Source organism: Meleagris gallopavo, chromosome Z (assembly GCF_000146605.3).
Source record: "Meleagris gallopavo isolate NT-WF06-2002-E0010 breed Aviagen turkey brand Nicholas breeding stock chromosome Z, Turkey_5.1, whole genome shotgun sequence".
In the NCBI taxonomy this organism is placed as follows: domain Eukaryota; kingdom Metazoa; phylum Chordata; class Aves; order Galliformes; family Phasianidae; genus Meleagris; species Meleagris gallopavo.
The window spans coordinates 787,267-800,400 of record NC_015041.2 but is presented as its reverse complement, the minus strand read 5'-3'; the positions used below and the strand labels follow the sequence as shown (position 1 = coordinate 800,400).

The window sequence follows — 13,134 nt, the reverse complement described above, 5'->3', positions numbered from 1 at the left end:
AAAAAAAGAGGAAAGAGGCATCTGGCCTTCAGAAAAGCAAAGATGAAAGCAGATTTGAAAGAATGCAACAGGGAACTTTAGGCAAATGTGTATTCATGAGGCGATGCACGAGTTCTGGGGGTTAGTTCATAGCTCTGTAATCAAATGGATGATGGAAAGATTAATCTCTACTGCTCCATCTTTTCCTGTTAAATATCTGTATTTCTCAGAGTTGAAATGGAAAGCAAAATGTGATCGTAGATTTGAAAGTTTGAAGATAATGGGACCCAATGCCTTCTTTTCCTCCAGGCTCTGGTTGCACGTAGGGTCTAGCCTGATGTTCAAACATCAGTTGCATGGAGCATGCGTAGAGTATTGGCCCAGGGCCCAGTCAGCAGGCGCCCACATTATTTAAAATCACCACAATATGCACTAATTGCTTTCTTCTTGCCACCTGAGGCAGGGAAGCCTCTATTGCGATGGATCTTGAAACAGATTGCTTCTTGGGCTCCAAGGTGGCACGTGAGAGGCATCAACCTCAGCTGCCTGCTCCGTGCCTCCATGGGGATCACCAGAACAGCCATGTGGCTTCTCCTCCCCGTCCCCTTCTCCCTTCCTTCTCTTCTCCCCGTCTTCCTCTCCCTCTTCTCTCCCCAGCCCCTCTCGTTTTCCCTCAAGAGACAGTATCCCATATCCTTCCCTTTAAATTCTTCTCATCCTGCTTTTCCCCTTCTAGGAACTCTCTGAAAAAGTGTCCATGGTAGGGTTTCTTTGAAGGGAATGAAAATATACCCAGCTGCACTATGCTGTTTACGAGAGGCAGATTCCAAGCAAGCCTTATGAGCACCTTGCTCTTTGGCCATTAGCTCTCCTCATATTTTCTTACTGACTTTGATGGGTGTCTGCAAGGAGCTGCAGCACCTTGCAGCTGTGAGAAGCAGCAGGGAAAGGTCGCAGTGGAAGAAGCTGGGAAGGAAAGGGAGAATGAGCAGAGGTGTCTTTATGCACCTTTAACGATTTTAACGAGTGGAGGGGAAGCATCACCCAAACAACACACAATATTCAGATGAGCAGAATGGCAGGGAAGGTTTTCCTGCTGTTCCTTCCGTCACACCAGCATTGTTAATACAAAGTGGACATCATTTTTCAGAATGTTTAGTTTGGCATCCTTTCTGAGATCAGATGGTTTACTCTGGTGGGGGAATTCCTGGACTATGGAAAAGATGTAGTGAAGAATCACCCAGATTGCCTCTAGCAGGCGTACAGAAGCATATGAAGTATCTAAAATTCTAAGATTTGGGAATCTTTTAAAAAATAAAAGGTTGTTTGTTTGTTTGTTTGTTTTTGCAAAACAAATGTTTGCATACTACTTTGTTTTTACTTATTTAGTTGATAGAAGACATTTGGTTATTTCACTTTGTTTTTACCCACTTTGTTTTGCTGTACCATTTTGCTACTGCACAACTGTTTGAAAGTAAGATTTATTCAGGAAATTGGTGATGGCCAGCCTCATTTCATTTCTCTCACCATAGAAATGGCAAACATCAAGCCATGGCATTGTTCTCAGCACAAGTAGCCCAATAAAATTTAACCAGACTGATTTTTCCAGGTATCGCTACAAACATATTTTAGAATTCAGAATCATAGAATCATCCGGATTGGAAAAGACCTTCAAGGTCGTTGAGCCTGTCCATCAAGCTGACCTACTGAGTCCCTTCACTAAATCATGACATTTAACGCAACTTTGAATCGCATTCTGCATGACACTTCCTTCCTACCTATTTCCTTTACATACATGTTCATATACATACACACATACACACATATGTCTCTGTGATGCCAATGTGACTATCAGAATAGCAGCTACCTGGTACCTTTGGAAGCCATGCTTGTGTCAATATTTGCATTGGTCTGCATATTTCTGTTTGCATTTATAAACGTCTACATGACATGCACTAAAGCATATTCTGTGCTGCTACGTATTTGTGCAGGCAGGCTGAAGGATTTTGCTTCCTAACACAAATCACTTTGGACAGCTGCAATGTGGCTCTGCACAGCTAACTGGATTATAGTTACCACTGTTAATGTTTGATCTTGATTTTTAAATCATAGTGACTCCTTTTTTGGAAATACTTGAAACTGTGTGGCAGCTTACTCTCTGCTAGAAAATATGCATACTCATTTTAAAAATAATTTTAAACTTAAGATTTCTCTTATTTGCAGGTGCACAGAGGAAGATGCTGCACTTTATGGGACAGTGTTTGGGAACTGTTTGACAGCTAGACTGACCTTCTGTTCAACTCCTGCTGAGTGGGAATGATGTACAAAAATTGCAGCTTCCCCAGAATTGCTTGCCTAATGACTCTGAGGGAAACTTCAGGCTAAAATGAGCAGAATGAGGAACATTTTTCACAATACAAGAGTTATGCCTATGAGGATGACCCCATGTTAATTCCAACAAATTCTAGCTCTTCAAAAATCAGTGTTTTATTACACAAGAAGCTCAGAAGTATTGTTTATATGTGAGGAATCCTGCAAACACTTGCATAACATGGAAGACAACACGGATGTTGAAAACTTCTTTAAAATGGAGGAAAATACTTGCCATGCAAGGGATGTATCACAGAATGGTGATGACCTAACTAATTTTAACAGTAGGGTCTGTGTCGCTGCTGGAAAAGCAGAGAAAAATTGCAGCAGACAGGTGCATTCCCACCCTACACATCTGTTCAGTGATTGTACAGACAACTGCTGCCTTCGCGTGGAAGACTTTGTTTCTGGCCATTCTCTGGCAGATGTCCAGGCATGTGGAAAGACCGAACTCCATAGGTCTCTACCCAGGAACGCCCTGCTGAGTGAGAGGGACAGTCCCATAGTAAACCTGAATTATTCTGTAAAAGACGATTCTGAAAATTCTGATAGTATTCTGGAGATCTATCCAAGTGTAAGTGATGACTTTTATGATTATGGCCTCGAGTATTTAGAATGTTCAGATGTGCTGACAGTACATGACAATGAAATCTGGGAAAAGAAATTGCAGTTTTTATTAGAAAGCGATGATGAAGACGATTTAAAGCTGAGTAAGGATTGTGATGGGTGTGCTTATTTCCTCAGTGAAATGCCGTGCCTGTTTCAAGTGTCAGATAACACTACGCCTATGGATACCACCATTGGCCTCTGTGGTCATCAGTCAAAATTCAAAGGAGTAAATGTAAGGAGAGACCCCTCTACTTACAGCCAGTCCACTCTGCAGACGGAGATGACTCTAACTGTTGGACAACACCGAGAGAAAACTACTGGTTCGAAAGACAAAGAGAATTGTAAAGTGCCAATTGCACCTGCAGCCCTTGAAAATGACTATCTTAAAATGGAAGAAAAAAATAATGGAAGTGTCCAGTCAGCTGCAGATTTCTCAACCGATAAACCACAGAATGGGGATAATGTGCATGCAATGGCGGACTCCTCTGCTAGTGACACTGGTGCTGCTTTGACAAATTTGACTTCAGAAACAATGACAGGAGGCAATACAGATGCAGATTTGGTGGATGAAAGCTCACTGATACCAGAAGAAGGGAGAAGAAATTTGTTGGAAGAAAATGCAAGGCATGCTGTCTCTACCTTAACAGAAAGTCTACGAAGAAACCTTTTAAAGTTGTTGAATCCTAAAGAGCTTTGCAGATATGTAAGTAACATAAGTCAGTCTTTTCAGACTGCAGCAGAAGTTGAATCCAGTGCTTTGTTTCCAAGTCAGGAAGGTGTCCTTTCAACACAATTCTGTGAGGAGACAGAAAGCTTGCAAATGCAGGCTGGTTTGTGTCATAGAGAAGAGGCAGATAAAGACTCTCGCTGGGAACAGAAAAGGACGTGGGGCTTGTCTGAGCAAAATCAGGTGCCATATGAAAACATCTCACCCAGGGTAAGTAAAGTGTTTATCATTTGATAGTAAGAGCTGTTCTACTGATTTGAATGGTTTTCATTCCTGTTTGTCACAAAATAATGCAAATTTAAATTACTTTGAAAGATACTATTCATGCACTTCTGAATGACAGCTACGTCTGGGAAGAAAATCTGGTTTTGAAAAAGGCCCAAATAAACCATAAGCTGTTCTAATTATAGAGTGAGACTGATAATAGTAAGAGGCACTAATGGGTCTCTGGACAGCTGGATAGGGAAATCTGATATTTTGGCTATTGCACAGGTCTTATCAAAGCAATGTTTCTTTCAGCCAGAAAGTTTCTCACATCTCTTTTGTGAGCAGAGAACAGCTTGATTTACTTTAGTTTATATCCAAAGAACAAAACTGTCTCCATTTATGGTGCTGGAAGCCTTAAACAAATTGACAAAGGTTTACTCTGAATTTATACCAAGGAGGGGGAATTTAATCCAGAGCATTAATGTTATGGAAATAAAATGAGCTCTGCTTTTTAAAAGTAAAGCAATGAAAAGTTTAGACATCCCAGTGGAAATGTAAAAAGGAATAACACATCAGACCACCAAATTGATGCTCTCCAAGGACATACATATTTTATTTGTTGGTAGGAAATTGATATGGGAAATCAGCACGCTGACAGTACTATACTGACTGATACAGTGCTCCTCCAACTTTCCTAAGTGGGAAAATTGGGTCATACTTTTTATTTCTGATAGTAAAGTCTGAAGATATATACTTATGAGTATTAAATCATAAATATTCTCACTTTACTGATTTTAAAGTACATAGCCAAATGCACAAAAAAAAAAATAAATACAGTTATAAAAAATAAACACAAGCTTTTTCCAATTCCACAGCTCTGCCTCATTAATATTCTTTAAGTAATAATATCTCCCAGCTGAGAATCAGAGATTGACCATAATCTGGTCACTGGAGTGTCTTAAGCAATCAAAAATCACTAAATTCTTACGCCTGAAAATCCGTAAGTTTCTCTATTTTTATGGTATATAAAATTCCCATCACATTTTAGCAGCACACGATGTACTTACAGATAGAGAACAGTCCCCTACTGAAATTGACTTACTAATAATTTCCTGATGTTATGTGTTGCTGTGGTTTGCATGAGGTATTTAACTTAATAACTTAAATACCAGAACTAGCAAAGAGCAGCCTACGCTGGTGTAAGTTCCATGGCCAGGTTTCAAATTGGCTAGTTAAGATTCTTTTTACCTGCAGTCAATAGGGATTCTTTGGGCATCCATGACTAAAACTCTGTATTAGTTAAAAATTAAGTAGGGCAGAAATGTCTGCACAGAAATGGGCTAGATATTACCACAACCCCAAATCTGGGTTTTAAATCATGAAGAGCACGAAGATGAAATTTAGAGGTAAATTCCAAACTGTGTGATCTTGACAGATCTAACCAAATAATCTAGAATCTAGTGTTCATGACCCAAGAAATAGGTGGGCAGCTTCTCACAAGAACCACATAGAAAGCCAAAATCTCCTCAGCAATCTGCTACTGTAACCTAAGAAAGGCTAGAGACAATCAACCTCCTATTGCAGCACAGAGGTTAATGTAGAAGTACACAGTTGCATTAGCTAGAGCTCCCTGTTTGAGACAGCTCTGCCAGGGACATTTTGTAGGAAAAATCATCGGTAACCACTTTTGAAAAGTTTTCTACTTTCCTTCTCTGTGGGATGAATCAGTTTTGCTTAGAGCTACATAGCAGCCACAGAACAACAGCACTAATTAGTCTAGGATTTACACTTCCTTTCTTTCCCATTCTCCTCAATGCCAAGTCGCCTCTTACTGGAAATTGCAGTCTGTCCTGTCCAGCTGCTGTCCTGGTTTAGGTTAGATAGACAAGGTGGGAAGCTCCTGACTCTTCTTGTGCCCTCGTGGTCTAGTGCCAGGTGAAATTATGTGTTTATTTAATGTTGAAAAGCAACTTAATAATACATCATAAAAACCAACTGCATGAGCTATATGATATTACATACAAGAGAGCCAGGAAGGTTCAAGTCTGCAAAGTTTTCATTCAAGATGCCATCCTCACCTAGTATTCAGCCAGCACCCTCAGCATGAGATTCTCCTGAATTTCATTCAGGGCCAGCATTATCTGGCCTACTGAATGTCAGTGATTTGCATAGAGTCATAGAATCATGAAGGTTGGAAAAGCCTCTAAGATCACCTAGTCCAACCATCCACCTACCTCCAATATTTCCCACTGAACCATGTCCTGAGTGCTACATCTACCCTTTTCTTAAACATCTCCAGGAATGCTGACTCCACCACCTTCCTAAACAGCACGTTCCAGAGCCAGACCACTCTTCCAGAGAAGAAATCCTCCCTAATATTCAATCTGAACTTCCTCAGTGCAACAAGAGGCCATTTTCTCTCATCCTATTTCTTTTACCTGGGAGAAGAGGCCAAATTCACCTCGCAACAGCCTACTTTCACAGAGTTGGAGAGGGCAACAAAGTCTGCCCTGAGCCTCCTCTTCTCCAGACAAAGCAATCCCAGTTCCCTCAGCTGCTCCTCATATGACTTGTGGTTAAAGTCCTGCTGGAACTGGGAGGTTCAGAGAGATTCCATGGCATAAGCAAAATTTTTACTGTCTATACTGTTAGCTCAGGAAGAACGGTATGTTGTGTTAGCATATTATGGAGTATTTTTTTCCTGCTGTTCAACCTACCAGAGATTCTCTTTGCCTCTCTCTTTATTTTGTTCTCTATCAAGTCAGAACAGCTTGTTCTCATAAAATTTGAGTTACGACTCAGTTTGATTACCCTTATGTAAATTTATATCACCTCCAGATATTTCTGAATTTCATTATAGCAAAGAAGGGAAGGAAGAGTGGCACATATCATCCATGTGATTGGGTAGTTTGGCAGCGAACAAGAGGATTTTGTCAGATTCCAGGGCAGCCAAAACTGCAAGAATTGCACAGACCAGTGAAATTGTCTGCTGTGGTACTGGCAATGATTTGCTGCTGTGTGATATCCTAGAAGCTGCCATGTGTGATGGAGAACTGCAGTTCCGAGTGTTTTCTTGAGGGGGCACTGCTAAGCTTAGTGAGTGCAGAAATTCAGCTGTGCATTGTGCTCCAACACTCATGAAAGAGAGGATGTGTGCTGTGAGCAGCAAGCAGGAACATGTGGGAATAAGTAAGGGAAGGAAGGAGTTGGGTTATACATCAGAAGAACAAAAGGAAATTGAAAGGGTGTCTGTACATCTGTGAGAGGAATCAGCTTAAGGGGGATCAGATTGAAATCCATCAAATTGTTTCTTGAAGGTCAGAGAACAGCTGTCAGATAGGAACAGGTTTAATGGCAAGCAGAGAATACAAAGGGTGAGGACTGACGCCCCAAACCACTGATGTGTAAGAGTTATTGAACATGTCAGAAGCCTGTAAGGAAGATGGAAAGGGATTTTATCAGAGAATGGAGTGATAGGATGAGAGGTACTGATTTAAACTAAAAAGGGGAGATTTATGAAGGCAGTGAGGCCCTGGCACAGGCTGCTCTGAGAAGTCCCTAGAGGAGGTGCTCAAGGCCAGGCTGGATGGGGCCTTGGGCACCCTGATCTGGTGAGGACAAGCTATCCAGAAACTATAGGTACTGACAAATTTAAAAACTTAATCAACTACAACAACAAAATAAGTAGATGCATTTCAATTCAAGACTCTAGTTTGGGTCTGTGTCAAGCAGCAATCCTAATTTTCAATTCCATCACATTTCTCTTTTTTTTCCTTATTTGTAGAAGCAAGGCGACAGTCTTAAAACCTGTGCCCAAAATTGTGATAGACAACGTATGGAGCCTGAAACAGAAAAGAAAGGCATCTTCATGACTTGTGAGAGAGTAGGAGTCATCCATTCAGCTTCAGAAGCACTCTGTACCGAGAAGACATTACAAGCAAAAAATGCAAATTTACAGACCTATTCTCAACACAATGCTCCTTGCGATAAAAGAGAGAGTTGTCACCAACAAATCCTCTGGGAACAAGGAACAGATATGAGTAATAATGACAACAAATCTAAGAATGACACTTCATCCTTTCCTTTATGGGACACAGACTCTGTTCCTGATAAACAAGAATGTTTATGTGCTGTTCTCTCTTCTGCAAAGCTATGTGATGAGCCAGGGGAGAGAGGGCAAAGGTATGATTTTGACTCACATGACAGCAATGACACAGATACTCTCTGCAGTACATCATGTGATGCATCCCTGTTTGAAGCTAATCCCCAGTCAGTTCTGGAATCTAGAGAACCTGGGTGCAAAGGAGAAGCCAATTTAGCTGCAGTGCATGACAAACTGTGGAAACTTTTTCACGAAGATGACTCAGACTGTCAAATCCCGTTTGAAAACTGTGGAATCACAAGTTTAGAAATGAGGCTGACAGATACCAGAGTCACAGAAGTGAACTTCTTGCAGGAGACCTGTTTTGATCATTCTTTGCCTCAAAATCTGATAGAACAGCAGGAACCTATTACACAACCACCTACTAGAGAAAGAACAGAGAAAGAAAACTGCAGTGTTTCTAATATCCTACTGAAAACAGATGAAGCATATAATAGTGTATCCAGAGGAAACATTTTTCTTACAGAAGCAGATGGTACATGTCTAAGTTCTAGCAGTGGAAACAAAGCAGAAGCACTATCTGTTTGTACTTCAAAAGATGTCTTAAGTAGAGAGGTGTGCTTGAAGAAAAAACCAGATCAAATAATAACTGACAATAACGGATCCATTCGAATGAGGGTTTCTTGGGAAGGAAAGCTTGCTGTTAATAATGCTTTCCAAACACGTTATGTGGAATCCCCTCAAGTATTAAAAAGTGCTCAGAGTAGTAAGTTAGCAAGTGATAATGAAAATTCAGCTTCTGTGTTAGATAAGTCGCACTGGACAAGTAGACAATTACTTCATACTGAGCAGAACATACCATTGGTAAATAAGACTATAACTAAGAGCACAGATGAAGATGACTGTCATTTTAAAGACTGCTATCCAGCAAGAAATAAACTGACATATTTCCCTGAAGGGAAATTTGTTCTCCCCAGTAATTCTTCTGGTGAAAATACCCATCAGTTCACACATGGAAAACACGCTTCTGTTAATGTCATACATAAAAGTTGTGAAGGTGATTTGCATGAGAAAAAAAGTCACTCAGACTTGAATGCACAAATTGGCACTAATTCTGGCAGTTATCATCTTCTGAAAAATTATGGCTGTCAAGATGTTCCAATTGTTTCTAATGCAGCGAAGTACAGTTACCTAATGAAACTGCCCAATTTAATTAAGACTCCTGGAGACATAACATGTAAGAATCTACCTCACAATGCATGCCAAATGACAGAATTACAGGAACAAGAAGTTGTATTCACTCCCTCTTCTGAGAATCCCTTACTAACAGATTTTTGTATAGAAGCGCCCCAATACGAACCAAGTGAAACAGAAAAAGAACAGAGAGGCATTTGCACAGGTGATGAACAAAGGGCTGAAACTTCCTGCAGCTCAGGAGTTAGAGATGTTTCAGAGAGTCAGCCTGCAGCTTCCCCTCCCAGCATGTCAGAACAACAGGCATTTTTTCTTGACAACACCTTTAAGTCTCATGAAGAGCTAAAATCAGATTCTTCAAATAATGGGAATGTAACATCAGCATCAGTTAGTACCCCACTGCCAAGAACAGTTCAAAATGAGTACAGCAACATAGCAAATGATGATTACAGAGATGTCAGCAATCAGATGGATATCCAACAAGTAACCGTAGGAGAAACATCACCATTCTTCATACCTGTAAACCAGCCAAAGGGCACTCTTCACAGTATGTCAGCAAAGGGATCGTCTGGCACAGGAAGTCAAGCACAAGCAGAATGCACACAAATTGCTGTCAAAGTAGATGAAAAAATGAGTAAGTTGGGAACTTTCTGCAAAGCATTGCAGGATGAGTTCCATAAGGTACCTGAAGCAAACAAGGAGAAAGCAATCTTGAGTGAAAATAAACAAGAGATTCAAAGAACAATTGAGTACAGTCCAAATGATGCTGAAATGAAGTTTCCTTTGCACACTTTAATTAGCTCCAAGGCTCAGAGACAGATTAGCAATAATATCACTAAGCAGTCCTCTCCTGACTTGATCTCTTCCAGCAAGCTGACCGAGTTTGACTATTCAATTAAGTCTACTCAGTGTCATAAAGATGGAGAAGTCATGACATCAGAGACTGCAGTAGGTGGTGTAGTTGGTTTGCCACCAGTTGATTCAGGAGACAACCTCTATTTTCAAAGGCAGCCACCCCACAGTAGTACTCAACCATACTCCCTAACATTGACCGCCTATGATCCATTCCCTGGTGATGCAAAAAGGCTAGAGAGTCAAGAAAGATTGAAGTTCTGCCAAACTTCACCAACTGCTGCTGAGCCTGAGCCCATTAAATATAAACAACACATAGCAAGGAGTGGGAATGTAGCTGCTGGAGCAAAGAAGAAATTACCTCCAGCAACATTATCAAAGAAGCCCCGACTGGCAGAGAGAGGAAATGTTAGTAAGGATCCCAGCTGTGCTAAAAGTGAGGCCAACATCATCTATAAAGAAAACAAAAAAGAGCAAAGGAAGCTAATTTCAAAAAAGGATAGCAAAGGTAAGAGAACACTGATTTTCATTTCTGTCCTTTTCCATCCTTCAGTCTTCAATAGGAAATTAATAATGGTTAAGCACACTGCAAGCCTTCTTCAGTCAAAATTACAGCAATTAGAAGTGTCTTGCCATCACTGATATTAATTTCACATTGTGATGGCTTACCTAACTTGCATCCCTATGACACAGAACTGATAGCTCCCTAGAATCCTTTTCCTACCTGGCAAATACATTTATCAACTTCTTATCGTTTTTGAATTAGCTACTTCTTTGTCAACTCAAGTCAGTTATTAGAGGTGGATAGCATGGTGGTAGCACATAACAGCACAGTATAGCAGCTGCTAGCCCAATACTATCACGTTGTTATGTTCCTGTGGGCGGTGTTCCCAGTTATGCTCCTACACGGTGGCTCCTAAATGCAATTATGCTATCTGGATTTTGAAATAGTTTTTATTGCTAGCAAAGTATTATTGTTGTTAGTAGAGTGCCACTGATAAACATAATGTTTTGCAGCTCTATCTGATGACTGATGGCTGGTTTTGCATTCCTTTTCACTGCTATTGCTCAAAAATGACACTGATAAAATCAGCATTTTTAAACTGACCTTAAAAAAAAAGCACAGAAATGAAATGAGAAGAAGGTTGCTTATCAGGGCTTCTAGGAGACTGCTAATGGATAAAATGAATTGCAGATGGGAGCAGCAGTGTACAGCTAGATAGATGAGATGTTTGTGGTTTCTATGGATACTTTGCAAGGATCAAGCTCTTTCTTCTAACTTTTAATGTTTCTTTTTGTGTTCATATGCTGAAATAATTTTAAAGATCAGAGTAAGACTGAACAATGACTCAAAGTAAGCTAAAAAACTGAGACGCTTTTCAGAGTTTCTAATTACAGTGCAGTCTGATCAGACTTTAAAAAGCAACTTTATTCAGATGTGTCCTTACCTACAAGAAATGACTGTGAAAGGGAAAAAAGCAGGAAAAAAGGCCAGACATGGTGGGAATTTGCTACAGGGAGGTCTGCTATATGCCTACTGGCCCAAAGAGGATTACTGAAAGCACAGAGCTCTATCAGAAATTACTAGAAAATTTCGTGTATGGGAGAAGGAGAGACACGTTCCTTCAAAGTATAACAAGAAAACAGCAACTACTGAGAAAAGCCTAGCTTTTCCAGGTGTCTAAACCTGGACTTGAAGAATGTTTTAAACATTTAGCTTTTCATTGTTGAGCTGGATTTTCTTCTGCTTCTGACCTGCTGCAGTCCAGACTGAAATCAGTGTGTGTTTATACTTCAGTGTCTGCATGGATCTTTTCCCAGCATTATGGGGAGGCTGGTATGGTTAGCGTGGTATTCACTGAGGACATTATCTTTTGTATTATTTTCACCTCCAGGAGAAATTGCCCTGTGGCCAGGGCAGGAAAACTGGAGCCTTTCGTTCTATTTCCAGTGCTGTCACATACTCTCTGCGCCATTTCAGCCCTGATTCATGAAGGTTCTTAGGCCTAAGGACTTAAGTGGTTACAAGGCAAACATAGCAGTGAATCCCAGGTGCCTGACCCCTTGGGTCAGATTCAGCATTCCTTGGACATTAGAGGGGGAAAGTTAGGCTGCTGGTATGGGATTCCTGAGAGAGAAGTGTCATGCCAGCTCATTCAGCGCGCAGCAGAATTAACACGGCAGGAACCACGACACCCAGCATGTTGCATCCCTTACGTCTGGCAGGGATGTCTCATTTGAGTGCAGGGATGTGTCATGATTCCCAAACCTCTCCCTAAGCGAGTGTCCATTCCCTCTCATAACAAAAATAAGCAAAACCCATTTCTTAGCTTCTTTTCTCAAGGCGAAGAGTGACTCTCCCCATCTCTCTCAGGCTTTGTGACCAGGACCATTGCCCAGGCCACATCATGCAGACTCCAGCCTAGACCCTGAGCCCTGGTTCCTGATGCCACAGCCATTTGCCTGAGCAGGGAACTGAGCCATCAGGGCCTTCCCTGAGCTGGGCAGGATATTCTCCTTCTGGAACCTCAATAAGCCATTGATTTTCTCTGCAGAGTGGTCCACCTTTGGTAAAAGTATCAAGTCCTGCGACTAGAAAGTAGGGACTGGAAAGTAGGGACTGGAAAGCAAATGGTATCCTGGGTTCCATCAGCAGAGGGATGGCCAGCAGGGACAGGGAGGTGATTGTCCCTCTCTACTCTGCTCTTGTGAGGCCCCATCTGCAGTACTGTGTCCAGGTCTGGAGCCCCCAGTACAAGAAAGAGAGAGAGCTGTTGGAGAGGGTCCAGAGGAGAGCCACAGAGATGATCAGGGGACTGGAGCACCTCCCCTACAAAGAGAGGCTGAGGGAGCTGGGCTTGTTCAGCCTGGAGAAAAGAAGGCTGTGGGGTGACCTCATTGCAGCCTTCAGTACCTAAAGGGAGCCTACAGACAGGAGGGGAGTCAGCTCTTTGAAAGGGGAGATAACTGCAGGGCAAGGGGAAATGGTTTGAAATTTAGGGAGGGAAGATTGAGGTTGGATGTCAGGGAGAAGTTCTTTACAGAGAGAGTGGTGAGGTGCTGGAACAGCTGCCCAGAGAGGCTGTGGATGCCC

General features: G+C 41.5%; 1 protein-coding gene across 1 annotated transcript in view; it reads left to right on the top strand.

Moving 5' to 3' along the window:
* Positions 1-1,373: 1,373 nt before the first annotated feature.
* ALPK2 (alpha kinase 2) overlaps positions 1,374-13,134 on the top strand; it is a 34,948-nt gene continuing 23,187 nt past the window's right edge. Inside the window, exons 1-2 of the mRNA XM_010725131.3 lie at positions 1,374-3,895; positions 7,677-10,548. Coding sequence (XP_010723433.1) covers positions 2,531-3,895; positions 7,677-10,548 — 4,237 coding nt within the window. The 5' untranslated portion in view covers positions 1,374-2,530. The remainder of the gene's footprint in view (positions 3,896-7,676; positions 10,549-13,134) is intronic.